We start from the raw sequence: 12,417 nt of genomic DNA, 5'->3' as shown, positions 1-12,417 counted from the left end.
CTATCAGAAAAGTCACTATTAGCAAAGCCAAAATTAAAATTTTAGAGTCTGAAAGACAAAAGAAACATTTAAGAAAAAGAAAGGTGTGAGTATTAATTCTAAGATAATCATTTAACCAAGTGAATTTTTCTGGATACATTTATTATAAATTAAGGATTATGGTTGTTGACAAATCTTGAATTTTGTCTCAAGTTATTATTTTTAAAGTATTGCTAGATAAGTTAATTTCTTTTAAATTGCCATTATTTAGTTTGCCAAAACTCTAACTATCTACTCTCATCTAGCTTACAAACATTTCATGAAATGATTTCACATTCCGCACAACTCTATGAATACTAAGATTGTATCACCTCTAAAAATCCTTACTTTCTATATTTTTAATTTAGCAAATCAATGTCACTTTCAGGCGATTAGATCAGGTTGTTATTTTATTAGAGGCTTTTGCAAAAAACATTTATATCCTGCAGCATTTGGAGAGTTGAGATTTAATTATGATAACATAGGTTAATCTAATGAATAATTATATGATCTTTATTAAAAATGAAATTAAAAACATAATCTAGATATGCCTTTATTACCAAGATTGGCTATATGTCAACTAAGTATTATTTTTACCTTACTAACTGTAGTAAATAATCCTATACCATATTTGGTCTATGCCCAGGTGGAGACAACAGGGTGCAGTATATGTTGTTGTGGAAAGAACACCAGTCAGGGAAGAAGAGGAAGATCTGGGAGGCATTATGGTGTCTCCCGTAACTAACTTATGTGAGCTTGGAAAATGTCCATGAACCAGATTCTTCATCAAAGTAAGAACGTTTCAATTAAAGGATCTCTAAAAACCATAGCAGCTCATTGAACGAATCTTTATCAGCATAATCTATAATTAGGAATGCTCTTTCCACACCAAAATGTTAACAATAGTTATACAGGGTAATATGATTATGGGGATATTTTTATTTTTATACTTTTCTGTATTTTCCAAGTTTTCAAGATCATTAATTTTATAAAATTGGGGAAAAGTGCTTTTCTTTTTTAAAGCAATCTTTCTAAAACGCAAACCTTATAGTTTCAGCTAATAAAGCTTTGATGTCTCCTCAATGCCTTAAGACTAAAATCCAAAACACTTCAAAATGGTGTCTAAGACCCTTCCTTATCAGTCTGGCTCCTGACCTCCTCCTTTTATTAATGAGTGCTACTTCCCACATGCATCTTCAACTATAATCATATATAAATGACATTCCTGAGACATGTAAGGTTTCTCTGTCTCCATGCAGTACTCAACCCTCAACTCCTGCTCCTCTAAGATTCAGCTCATGGTCACTATAGTCCTATTAACATAATGCATAAAATTCTGAAGACCTATCACACTATACAACTGTATGCGATGTCTCTCCCCACTCCTCCCGCATTACATTCTAAGCTACTTAGAGCCAAGGACTGTGTGGGGGCTTCAAAAAGTTCATGGAAATTGGGATTAATGAGAAGATAATAGAATTTTCCCACACACTGAAAAACCCCCTCATATTATTTCTTCTCTGTTACTCCCCCTGTTAAGTAGATGCTTTCCTTTATACCGATCAGGAATGTCCTCCCTTTGCCTTCAGGTATCATCACCCTTACTAAAGCTCTCCATGACTAGTGCACATGGATTTCTTCTTCAGTATTGATTATGAACTATAATGCTACTTATTAAACACTACATTCTTAGAAAAGAATTAAGAAGTCTGAAACTTCTTTGACATCTTTCATAGTACCTAGTACAGTGCAAGGCACATGGGTAGGCAGTCAAGAAATATTTGTTGATTGAAATACAGAAATGGAAAGGACTTTTATTTGTCATCTTCTAGATTAAATTATGACCCTGGCGAGGCTCTCTATTACACTCTTGACCTATTCCCAGAAACCTACCCAGTACATTACAACAGAGGGCCTCAGCCTGCATCAATACCCGGTCAGAAGAAGGCAGATGGTCTCTGTGCTTTCCAACTTCTGCTGGCACAATCTCCCTTCCCTACCTCTCCCTGGAAGACTCCAACAAAGAGTTCCAGCTTGTATCAACACCCTGACAGGGAAAAGACAGAAGGGTCACTAAGAACCACCAAGCAAACATTCCTTTGTTAAAGGTGGAGTCCTGCCTGGTATATGCATGTATGGGTGTGTGTATAAGTGTTCTAGTGTTCAAGAAAAGGTACAAATACCTTAGACAGTCTCTAACCAGTGCAAAGAACAGAGCAATGATTAACCATCAGCATCCGTCCGTCTATATTATTTCTAAACCTTGTACCCACTTGCATTTTTGCACAATTAAAATATATTGTATTTGTTCCCATGTCTATTTCTCCTTCTAGGCTGTAAGTTTACTGAGGGGAGAAATGACATCTCTATTTGTATCCCTAATACCTAGGACTGTTTCAGACACAAAAGAAGTATTTATCAAATATTTGTTGAACCAAAGTTCCCTAGCTACACACACTATATGTATGTCTGTTAATATATCCTAAAAATGAATGAACATTTATAAGCAATCACAAAGCATTACTGCCTCCCAATACCCTTTCCTTATGCTAAAATTTCCAGGATTCTTCATATGAACTACTCTAATGTAAGATCTTATCCATCTATTTCTAAACAATCTTTCTGAATGTAAAAGCAGGGCTTTGTGTTTTACCCTGTTAAATTATACACTGCAGGCTTCAATTCATCATAAGTGATGAATTGTGATAATAAGTGTATTAAAATCATATCAGATTCCGGTTTTTATTACCCAGCGAAATTTCTAACACATTGTCACATTAAAACACTGTCAAAAGTCATGCTAAATTCCTTTTATTTTTGTCCATCATAGATCGCAGTTATTTTTCTAAATAATTTTTAGCACATAAATAAAATTCTACCTTTCAGCTGAAGATGAGCACTATCGCCGGTATCACCAGCAGAGTCACTTCCCAGATTTTATCACCAAATGACACTATTCTACCTTCAAGAATCTAGATATGCATGTTCTCTGGCCACAGCTTCCTCACCTATATGGTTTTCTTCATTCTTCCCTGACCCCTAACTGACTATCCTGGTTTGTCTTCTCAGCCAGAACCCAAGATCTACATGGAACCATAAGTATGCTCATCAGTCCTGTCACTTCTCATCATTCTTTTTATCCTGGGTTACAGAACAGGTCTGAGAGAACACACGGGACTATGGACATCTATCTATGACAAATTCAAGCACAAATTCTACCTGGGGCATTGCTATTTCCAGCAATAAAAATAAAAATTACTATTTTCTTTTTGATTTTTTATAAAAAGTCTGACTTTATCCTTGGTTTCTGAAAATAAAAATCCTACTTCTCCAATTGTCTGTATTTATATTCAAATCTCCTTAGACATGTATGTTACCCCAAGCTCTATACCTGGTTATCTGCTCTTACTCCTAGTATACTCTGCAGGAATTTATAATTCTCAGCACCTTCATGATGTATCTTGTATGTATGAGATTTCCATTTGGATAGTTGATCAACACTCTAAATTCATTGCGTTTCCAACTTTCTAATTCCCATTTTGTACCTTCACTTGCATTGTACTAATCTTAATCCAAATCTTCTTCACCTCAGGTCTAAAAGATTCTAACTTTTCATCTTGCAAAAACTCCAATCTCTACCCTGCCTTCATATGTCACATTTAGGTCCACAACCAATTGCAGGTGGTTCTAATTGTATTTACTTTTTTCTGTGTTTTCCAAATATTCTAATACAAACATTTATAACTCAAAATTAAATAAAATAAGATAGTACCCTGTTGAGTAAGGAGATATGGTAGCATAGTGGTTACGAATCGGGCTTCTAACCTTAAGGTCAGCAGTTCGAAACTACTAGCTGTTCCACGGGAGATGAGGCTCTCTGCACTCATAAAGATTTACAGCCTCTGAAACTCTGAAACAGGGTTACCATGAGTTGGAACCAACTCCATGGTACTTAACAACAACAACCCTGTTGAGTACTTTCTGAAGCTCAAGCTCACTTGCCAAAATTTCAAGATTTTTCATATTCTCAACCCATCTAACTACCTAAATACATAATCCTGGCTCTGATTATCAGTCTCCTCATAATGAGCCTCATAATGTGCCTTCCTGTTTGCTCCTATTTTTCTCCATATAATATGCCCCTCCTCCATACCCTATTTTTACTCTCATTTTGTTTATTCTTTCGGATCCAACTGAACTCTTATATCCTCTATTAAGTGGCTCCAATCATTTCTATTGTCATAAGTCTTTTCAAACAGTTCACATTGATGCCTTCCTTTTCTGGACTCATATATTCATACCTGTGCCACTATATTTAGCACAGTATATATTATATATCGTGGCATGGTGCTGTGGGATAAAGCACTGGACTGACTGAAAAGTCGGTCTGAATCACAAGGTTGGTGGTTCAAACTCACCAGATGCTCCTTGTAAACCCTGTACAGGATTGTTACGAGTCGGAACCAACTGGGCGTCCCTTAACAATATAGTATACTGGAACCCATCAACTGCTCCACATGAGACAGATGAGACAGTCTGCATCTCATCTGCTTTACAGCTTCAGAAATCCAATGGAGCAGTCCTACTCTATCCTACAAGACAGGATCAAGTCAATAGAAGTGGGTTTGGTTTGGGTTTTTTAGTATATATACTATAATCTTATATGTATTAATATAATACTCTTGCAAATGGTTAATGTACTCAACTACAGACAAAAAAGTTGGAGGTTCAAGTCCACATAGAGGCACTTTAGAAGAAAGTACTAACAATCAACTTGTGAAAAATTAACCACTGAAAATCTTTTGACATACATGGAAACACTAAGAGCTGGAATTGACTCAACAGCAACAGGTATAGTCTTTTCTTTCTTCCTGTCTCCAAGAATAAAAGCATTCCACAGTGCTACACTCATAATTAGTATTTAGTAATATCCAATAACCTAATTTAAAACGCTCTACTTAGCTTACTGTCATCAAGTAGATTTGGACTCATAGTTACCCAGCATTGGATTTCCAAGCCTGTAAGACTTTATGGGAGCAGAAAGCCTCATCTTTCTGCTGCAGAGCAACTGGTGGGTTTTAACTGCCAACCTTACAGGTAGCAGTCTAGTGCTTATCCTACAGCACTACCAGCTCCCTAATTACCTTATACATATTTTGAATTTTATTATTTATTTCATTAAGTTTGGTAAATTCCAAGCCACTGTGACCTAGATTCTGAAAAAGACCCACAGGACTCCTCCACACCCACCCCAAGTTTCAAGTGCTCATCTTTTCCTCTTGCTCATTCAGTTAGAATCATCTTTGGACATTGGATTTCTATTTGAAACCCAAAAACCCAATCATTATGTAATATAATTAAAATTTAATTTTAGCCAAAGTATACTCTGTTTATGCATAAGCAATATAGTAATAAAATGTTTTCTATTTTAATTTTTCTCTAAATTTGGAACATACAGAGAAGTATAAGGAAAACAACCAAAATTACATATAATCATAGCACCCAGTGATAAAAAAAATTTTTTCATTTTCGTCAACTTCAAAGATCATCATCATGTAACTATACATTGATCACATATGAAAAACATTGAAAAATATAAATATCAACAAAATTCTTATTCTAAGGGTGGGGTGGGGTGGGGAATCAATTTTGCTTCTTTAAGGATGTCCATCAAATTTATGTAGCAAGGGAAAAAAAGAGGATTTTATCGTTTTAAAAAAACTTTTAGAATTTATAAGACCAAAAATAAAAAAATACAGTAACCACAGTTAAACTTACTTATAACTTAGACAAAGACATGACCAAATTCATCTCTATTAAAAGCTAAGCCTGGACAAAACCTAACAGTGGTAAAGTAAGTATGACCTGGTTCTATAATCCTCTATTACAAAGAAATAGTAAAACCCAGCAAGACCATAATCAAAGACCTTTTTATGGTATACCCCTCTCCAAAGCTTTCAGACAGGTTATGAAGGAATAAACCCTATCTCAAAAATATCCTCTTGAGAATAACAAAATTACAGATTATGGACCAGGTCTGTGACAAATAAAATGGCAGTACAATAGACAGTGGGTTTTCCTGTCCAATACCCACTAATTTTAAACAAACTGTTCTATGTAATTTTAAAACAAACTTAACAATGCAAACTTAATTTCTTAAAATATTATTTATGGTTTGAGATTTGAAAAAAAAACCCACAAACTAAGGGTTTAGAAGAACAGACTATAATTTAAAAATTAATCACTTTTTTCACTACCCAGAATTAACCACTGTTAACATTTTGGTCCCTCCTTTCAGATATTTCCTGTTTTATTTGGTTAATATGACACCATAATACCTATTCTATAGCCTGCTTTTTTTCCCTTCCTTTCAGATATTTCCTATTTTATTTGGTTAACATGATACCATAGTACCTATTCTATTGCCTGCTTTTTTTCTCACTTAAAATATTTTCAACGTCTTTAACTTCATAAAATATAAAAAATGGTGACAAAGCTAAACACTTGCTTAAGTGTACACAACCGGTTTCTTAACCTTTTTCAAATATAGGATAATCTGATAATTTCTCATTTTACTCTATTAAGTGTCAAGTCAGTTCTGACTCATACAGACCTTGTATAGGGTTTCCAAGACTTTGAATCTTTTCGGGAGCAGAAAGCTTCATCTTTCTCCCATGGAGAGACTGGTGAGCTCAAGCTGCAGACCTTGTGGCTCCAAGTCAGTGCTTATCCTAAGGAGCCACTGCACTCCCTCTTATGTAACAATGCTGTGTTACACATCTTCATGCATCAATCTAAACACCTTTATACATCAATCTGTCCTTACTTCTATCAATTTGGGATAATTTTCTAAACTTAAGAAACTGTAGGCCGAAGAGGAATGAATACTTTACGGCAAATGATACTGCTAAACTTTCCCAGAAAACAGTTACACTGATTTGCAATTCCGCCAATAGTTAAGTAGGAGTATTTGTTTGTCTTCGACATTTCTACCAGCATTGAGTATGCTGTTACAAATTGGATAACCATGAATTTTTATCTTGCTATTATAATTCCTACACCTTTGATTATTAAAGTATATCAAATGTTTTCTTTTACTTATTTAGTATATGTATTTTGTTTATAACCTATAAATTCACTTCTTTGACTTATCTGCCAATATCTTCACTATTTTTTCTTACTGATCTATATAAGTTCTTTGTTTACTAAGAAAATCAATTATTTGTCTATAGTTCTGACTGTATTTTCTTTGTCATCTTTTTAATTTCATTTTTAACATTTTTCTCATATTCAAGTTTCAAATCTATGGAATTCTTTACAAAGATCATTTTCATCCATTAAAAACTTAGTCTTAAAAATAAGCATGACTATTTAAATAATCATTAAGTGTGCCACAAGCTCATATTGAATATGCAGTAGTCAGTTTAGTCAATAGATTCTTTTATAAAAAAAAAAAAAGGTTAACAAGTAAGTCATAAATACAATAAAATAAAAAACCAGAAGTGTTATGTGTAAATAATTTACAACTAATTAGAACCATGCTTACCTGAGAAAGGCAGGCAGTGACTCCAAAAAATATCTGACATGATTCTGGAGAAAAACCATTTACTCTGTTTTATAGTCATTAAGATTACAATGTAATAAAATTAGTGCAACCTGTACTTCACTAATAGATATAACCCTCTCTCCTCCCATTTCTTCCCTTCCTCCCACTCAATCCAGTTAGGAAAGAGTCAGCTTTAAATTGACCACAGAAAAGTACAGAGCAGATTAGAATAGAGAAGAGGGTAGGTAGCACAAAGAAAACTGAGAGGTTTACTATAAAGTACATTTTAAATTCTAACCTTTCCACTTACCAATAAAATTGGCATATTAGTTATGGGGGTAAGCATTTGGCCTTTTGATAGCTAGCTTACTACACACGTACACACACATACACATACATGCATGCCATAATAATCATTTAAAAAACAAAAAAAAATTTTCAATTTTAGAATGAAATGTTAGTGTTTACCTCTATGAAAATAGAATCCTTTATAAAAGAACTGAGGTTCTAGATTTACTATTACCATTAACCGTTAACTTGGGCAAGATAATTTTCCTCTGCTAAAACAAGAGTTGGATTATGTAATTCCCCAAATCCTTCCCAAGTCTTCAGCTCTGATTTAAAAAATCCATTCAATATAATTACTGAGAGCTTACTATGAGAACATGGCTATAAATAAGGTACACCTGGGCTCTATGTGCCTTTTTTTTTATCTACTGAAAACAAACACAATAAGCTTTTCTGAAGTTTGAAGTATCTTGAGTTCAAAATGGTTAAAATATTACTTTTTATCACAATTGGTGAAAACTATATATAAATTGATATAGAAGAATTCAGAAAAAAAATTCTTAATGTAACAGAAATTCTATTGCAATACTGAAGCCTTCTATATGAGGTCCTGGTATAGTACTGTATGATAAGCACTAGACTGCCAAATACAAAATATACGGTTCAAACCTACCAGCTAACTCCTCAGAAACCCTATACAGGGTCGTTATGATTCAAAACTGAGTCTATGGCACTCAACAACATGTAAGGTATACTAACAAATCTTAAAGATTTGAACATTCCGTGACTATAATAAATAGGCTCAGACATGACTTAATCAGCCCAATGATCCAAAGATCAGTTTTAATCTTCCTACTACACAGACCATACATTTTATACTTCCAACAGCTTGAGGAAACATCAGCAAAGGTAAACCTCAGCATATACAAAATGCAGTGTCTTGGAGGTTCCCTTTTCTAGTTCCTTCAGGCTTCTTTAATATATAGGCAAATAACAGCTCAAGGGAGTAGACAAGTTCTGAAGAAAATGTTGCATGGAGAGTAACAAGAAGAACTAGCCTCTTATCTTCAGAAATACCCATTCCACTCCTAATCCTATTTTATTTATTTATTTTTAATCTACTATACAGGGTCGCTATGAGTCAGAACCGACTCCATGGCACATAACCACCACCACCACTCTTATAAAAAAGGAAACAAATAAACAACCCGTCATCCCATTAGAGCCCTCCAAATACACACATACACACACACACACCACAACCACCACCACCCACTGGGAACTGATTTCCTTTAACTCTTCAAATTATAGATAAGAAATCCTACGATTTTTGAGTTGGAGTTGCTGATATTATGCATATACTCCAAGAGCTGCAGTTCCAGAGATGTTTTCTGTTCATTTGAGGTATCCTATAAATATTCAATTAAAATAAGATTCCTTCCACCCACAGTACTTCCACAGGTAATAAATGCATTCAAAGGAACTACTTTGTAAAGCTACAAAATAAAATAAGGTAAAAGGCTCTTCTCACCCAGATCTGAAATTTTATAATGACTATATGGTATAAGGAGTCCTGGTGTGACGCTGTGGGTTAATGAGTCAGACTGTAAAGCTGTTTGAACTGCAAGGTCTGCAGTTCAAGCTCACCAGCTGCTCCTTGGAAACCTTATACAGGATCGCTATGGGTTGGCACCAACTCCACGGCGCTTAACAACAACAATGTGGTATAAGGTACTCTTAAAAGATATTATTTCCAAAATTAGGTTATGCTCAAGAGGAAATCTCCTGAAAATGAAGATTCGTATTTTCATAACTTAACACAAGCCATCTGATAGTAAACAAATAAAGAAGAAGGCTTCATTCCCACCTAGCACAGTCCTTGGGGCAAAGTCACATTCAAAATATGTTGTTGTATAAATGAATAAATGCATGTACGCAAGAAAGCTCCTTGAGGGCAGAAATTCATGTCTTCTTCCCCAGTATGTTTTTAGTACCCAGCCCAAAGCAGGCAGTCAGCAAATTAATAAACCTTCCTTCCATCTAGTGTAACTAAAATGAATTACCAATGCATGCTATAAAACTAAATAATTTCTTTGGGTTTTCTCTTCTTCAATCCACCCTTCAAATAATTCATGATTTGGTCTAGAATTTTAGACCAAATCTAGCTAGACATCACAGAAGTTATCTGTTTCACATATGAAAACTAAGGTCCAGAGAAGCAGACTGCCCAAGATGTTAAAGCTGAATAGTAGAACTAAAAACCTGTGTCTTAGTTGTCCTAGCCTAGAGGTATTTCCACATTAGCTGGCCCTTCATTTTTTACACTAGTAATGGCAAGGATCAGACTTCTGGTGAGTCGTTTTAGGATCAGCACTGGACTGCAACCCACAAGTTCGGCAGTTCAAACACACCAGCTGCTCCTAGGAATCCCTACACAGGGTTGCAACTGAGTTGGAACCTATATCTCAATGGTACTTAACAACAAGAGTCAATGACAAGGATCAGCTACATAAAATTTGACACAGCATAGAAAACAGGAGGAATATAGAATAGAGACAACACAAATTATCCTAACTAATAAACCTCTGATCTTCAATAAATACCATTCTAATACTAAACCAGGAGTTACCCTTTCCTTCTCCCCCCAACCCCCAAAAAAAAAAAGGATACGGCAGAAGAGCTCCACACTGAACGGATAAAATCACCCAAGAAGGCTGAAAAACAAAATAAAAAGAATTTTCAAATTATAATCAAAGTTATATTATTTTAGCAGCATTGTTCATAAAAATTAAAAGACTCTATTAGAACTGATTACAGAACATCCACATTATGAGTACTCAGGTAGTAAGAATACCAAAGATTAGTTTATTAATGTCCAAAATGAAAAATCCAATTACAGAATTACACATTACTTGATTAAAAACCAACAGAAAAAAAGATTCCATAGAGACATTTCAATTTCAAGTTTATGTAAGCAAAGCTTCTAGGCAAGCAGAAATACTCTGTCCTAATAAGAGGGTTAACAACACTGCTGTTCATCTCGTCCCATGCCACTCCATCCATGGAATAGAATAAAGTCAGCCATTCATAAGTTCCCTTGAATCTTGAATTCAATGAAGTCTAAATTCATGAGATACTTTTAGGGAAGTCAAGTGTGTCTGTAAGCCACAAAACTTATTGTCTAATCATTATTTTGTGAATTCTAAAATTAAGATTAATTATGAAAACTAAGGTAGCTTTTATTTTTGAAAAATTATCTTATTTTCTATTCTACATTTAATTTTTAAAATTAGACTAATTTGCTTTATAAAATCACATATAAAAATATAGTTATACTCCGTGTAGCAACTCACTTCCAGCAATTTCACCTAACTGAAACATAGCTACATACTTAACAGTTATTCAACAATTCATTCATTAAATATACTCACTCTTCACTTATCAACATAGTTAATTTCCAAGGACCATGTCACTATGTGAAAACTGACAGTATGGGAAAATAGTGGAGGACTACATCATTACATAACTGCCAAATCACATCATAACATAATTACCAATCCACTGAAATTCATGGCCAGCAATGCTGACAAATAACCTTAAGCATCACAATTAGCAGAGTTACTCTCACCTCATGGCATGCACATCAGTGTGTTCATTATATGTGTTAATGCCAAATGTATGCCGTTAATGACACAAAATAGATTTCTTACTACGGTTGTAACTATGAAATGTCAAGTAATGAGACAAATACACTTACTGAGAATCTATTTTGTACCAGAGATGGCACAAGGTTTTGGGTATGTATAGTAACAAAAAGGAGCTCTGGTAGAGTAGTGGTTATGAATCGGGCTGCGAACCGCAAGGTCAGCAATTCAAAACTACCAGCTATTCTGAGGGAGAAAGATGAGGCTTTCTGCTCCTGTAAAGGTTTACAGCCTCGGAAACCCTGTACAGGGTTGCTATGGTTCGGAATCGACTCCATGGCACACAACCACCATAGTAACAAAAGAAACCATAGTCTTTTATCCAGTTAATATTTCAAATTAATGAACTTCAAACTAATTTGCTCATGTACATCTTAAAAGAATTTAAAAACATAAGTACCCACATCATCATTTTCAGGTGATATCTAAAATTTTCAGTGTAAGTTTAAATAAACTTGTTGTAAAGTGCAGTTCAGCTGATCCAGACTCATAACAACTGCGTATATGGTTTCTGAGGCTGCAAATCTTGACTAGAACAGAAATCCTCATCTTTATCACAGGATGTAACTGGTGGGTACAACTCATTGACCTTATGGTTCACAGTCCCAAGCTTAATCTACAAAGTCACTGCAGTCCCATAAATAAGTTTATTTGCCAATAAGAGAGGAATGCTAAACATCTTATAAAACAAGACAAAGTATTTTATTTGGTAGAACTACTTCATGATTTGATAATTTCATCAGGAGTTTTAACTAACGTATTGAATAAAGTATACCATATCTGAAAAAGATCACTTAACACTTCTATTCATGTAGTATGTTGTTGTAGTTATATGCCATGGAATCGGTTCTGACTCATAGC

The 12,417-nt window shown here is 34.5% G+C and overlaps 1 protein-coding gene across 1 annotated transcript in view; it reads right to left on the bottom strand.

The window, feature by feature from the left end:
• PAXIP1 (PAX interacting (with transcription-activation domain) protein 1) overlaps nucleotides 1-12,417 on the bottom strand; it is a gene marked incomplete at its 3' end in the record, with an annotated part of 102,675 nt that overhangs the window by 62,466 nt on the left and 27,792 nt on the right. The window contains exons 3-4 of the mRNA XM_006871304.1: nucleotides 10,523-10,566; nucleotides 7,565-7,628 (exon numbers count right to left, since the gene is read on the bottom strand). Of these exons, the coding sequence (XP_006871366.1) occupies nucleotides 7,565-7,628; nucleotides 10,523-10,566 (108 nt within the window). The remainder of the gene's footprint in view (nucleotides 1-7,564; nucleotides 7,629-10,522; nucleotides 10,567-12,417) is intronic.

This window comes from Chrysochloris asiatica, unplaced genomic scaffold (genome assembly GCF_000296735.1).
Source record: "Chrysochloris asiatica unplaced genomic scaffold, ChrAsi1.0 scaffold00166, whole genome shotgun sequence".
NCBI classification, from domain to species: domain Eukaryota; kingdom Metazoa; phylum Chordata; class Mammalia; order Afrosoricida; family Chrysochloridae; genus Chrysochloris; species Chrysochloris asiatica.
This window is presented reverse-complemented; position numbering and strand designations above follow the sequence as displayed.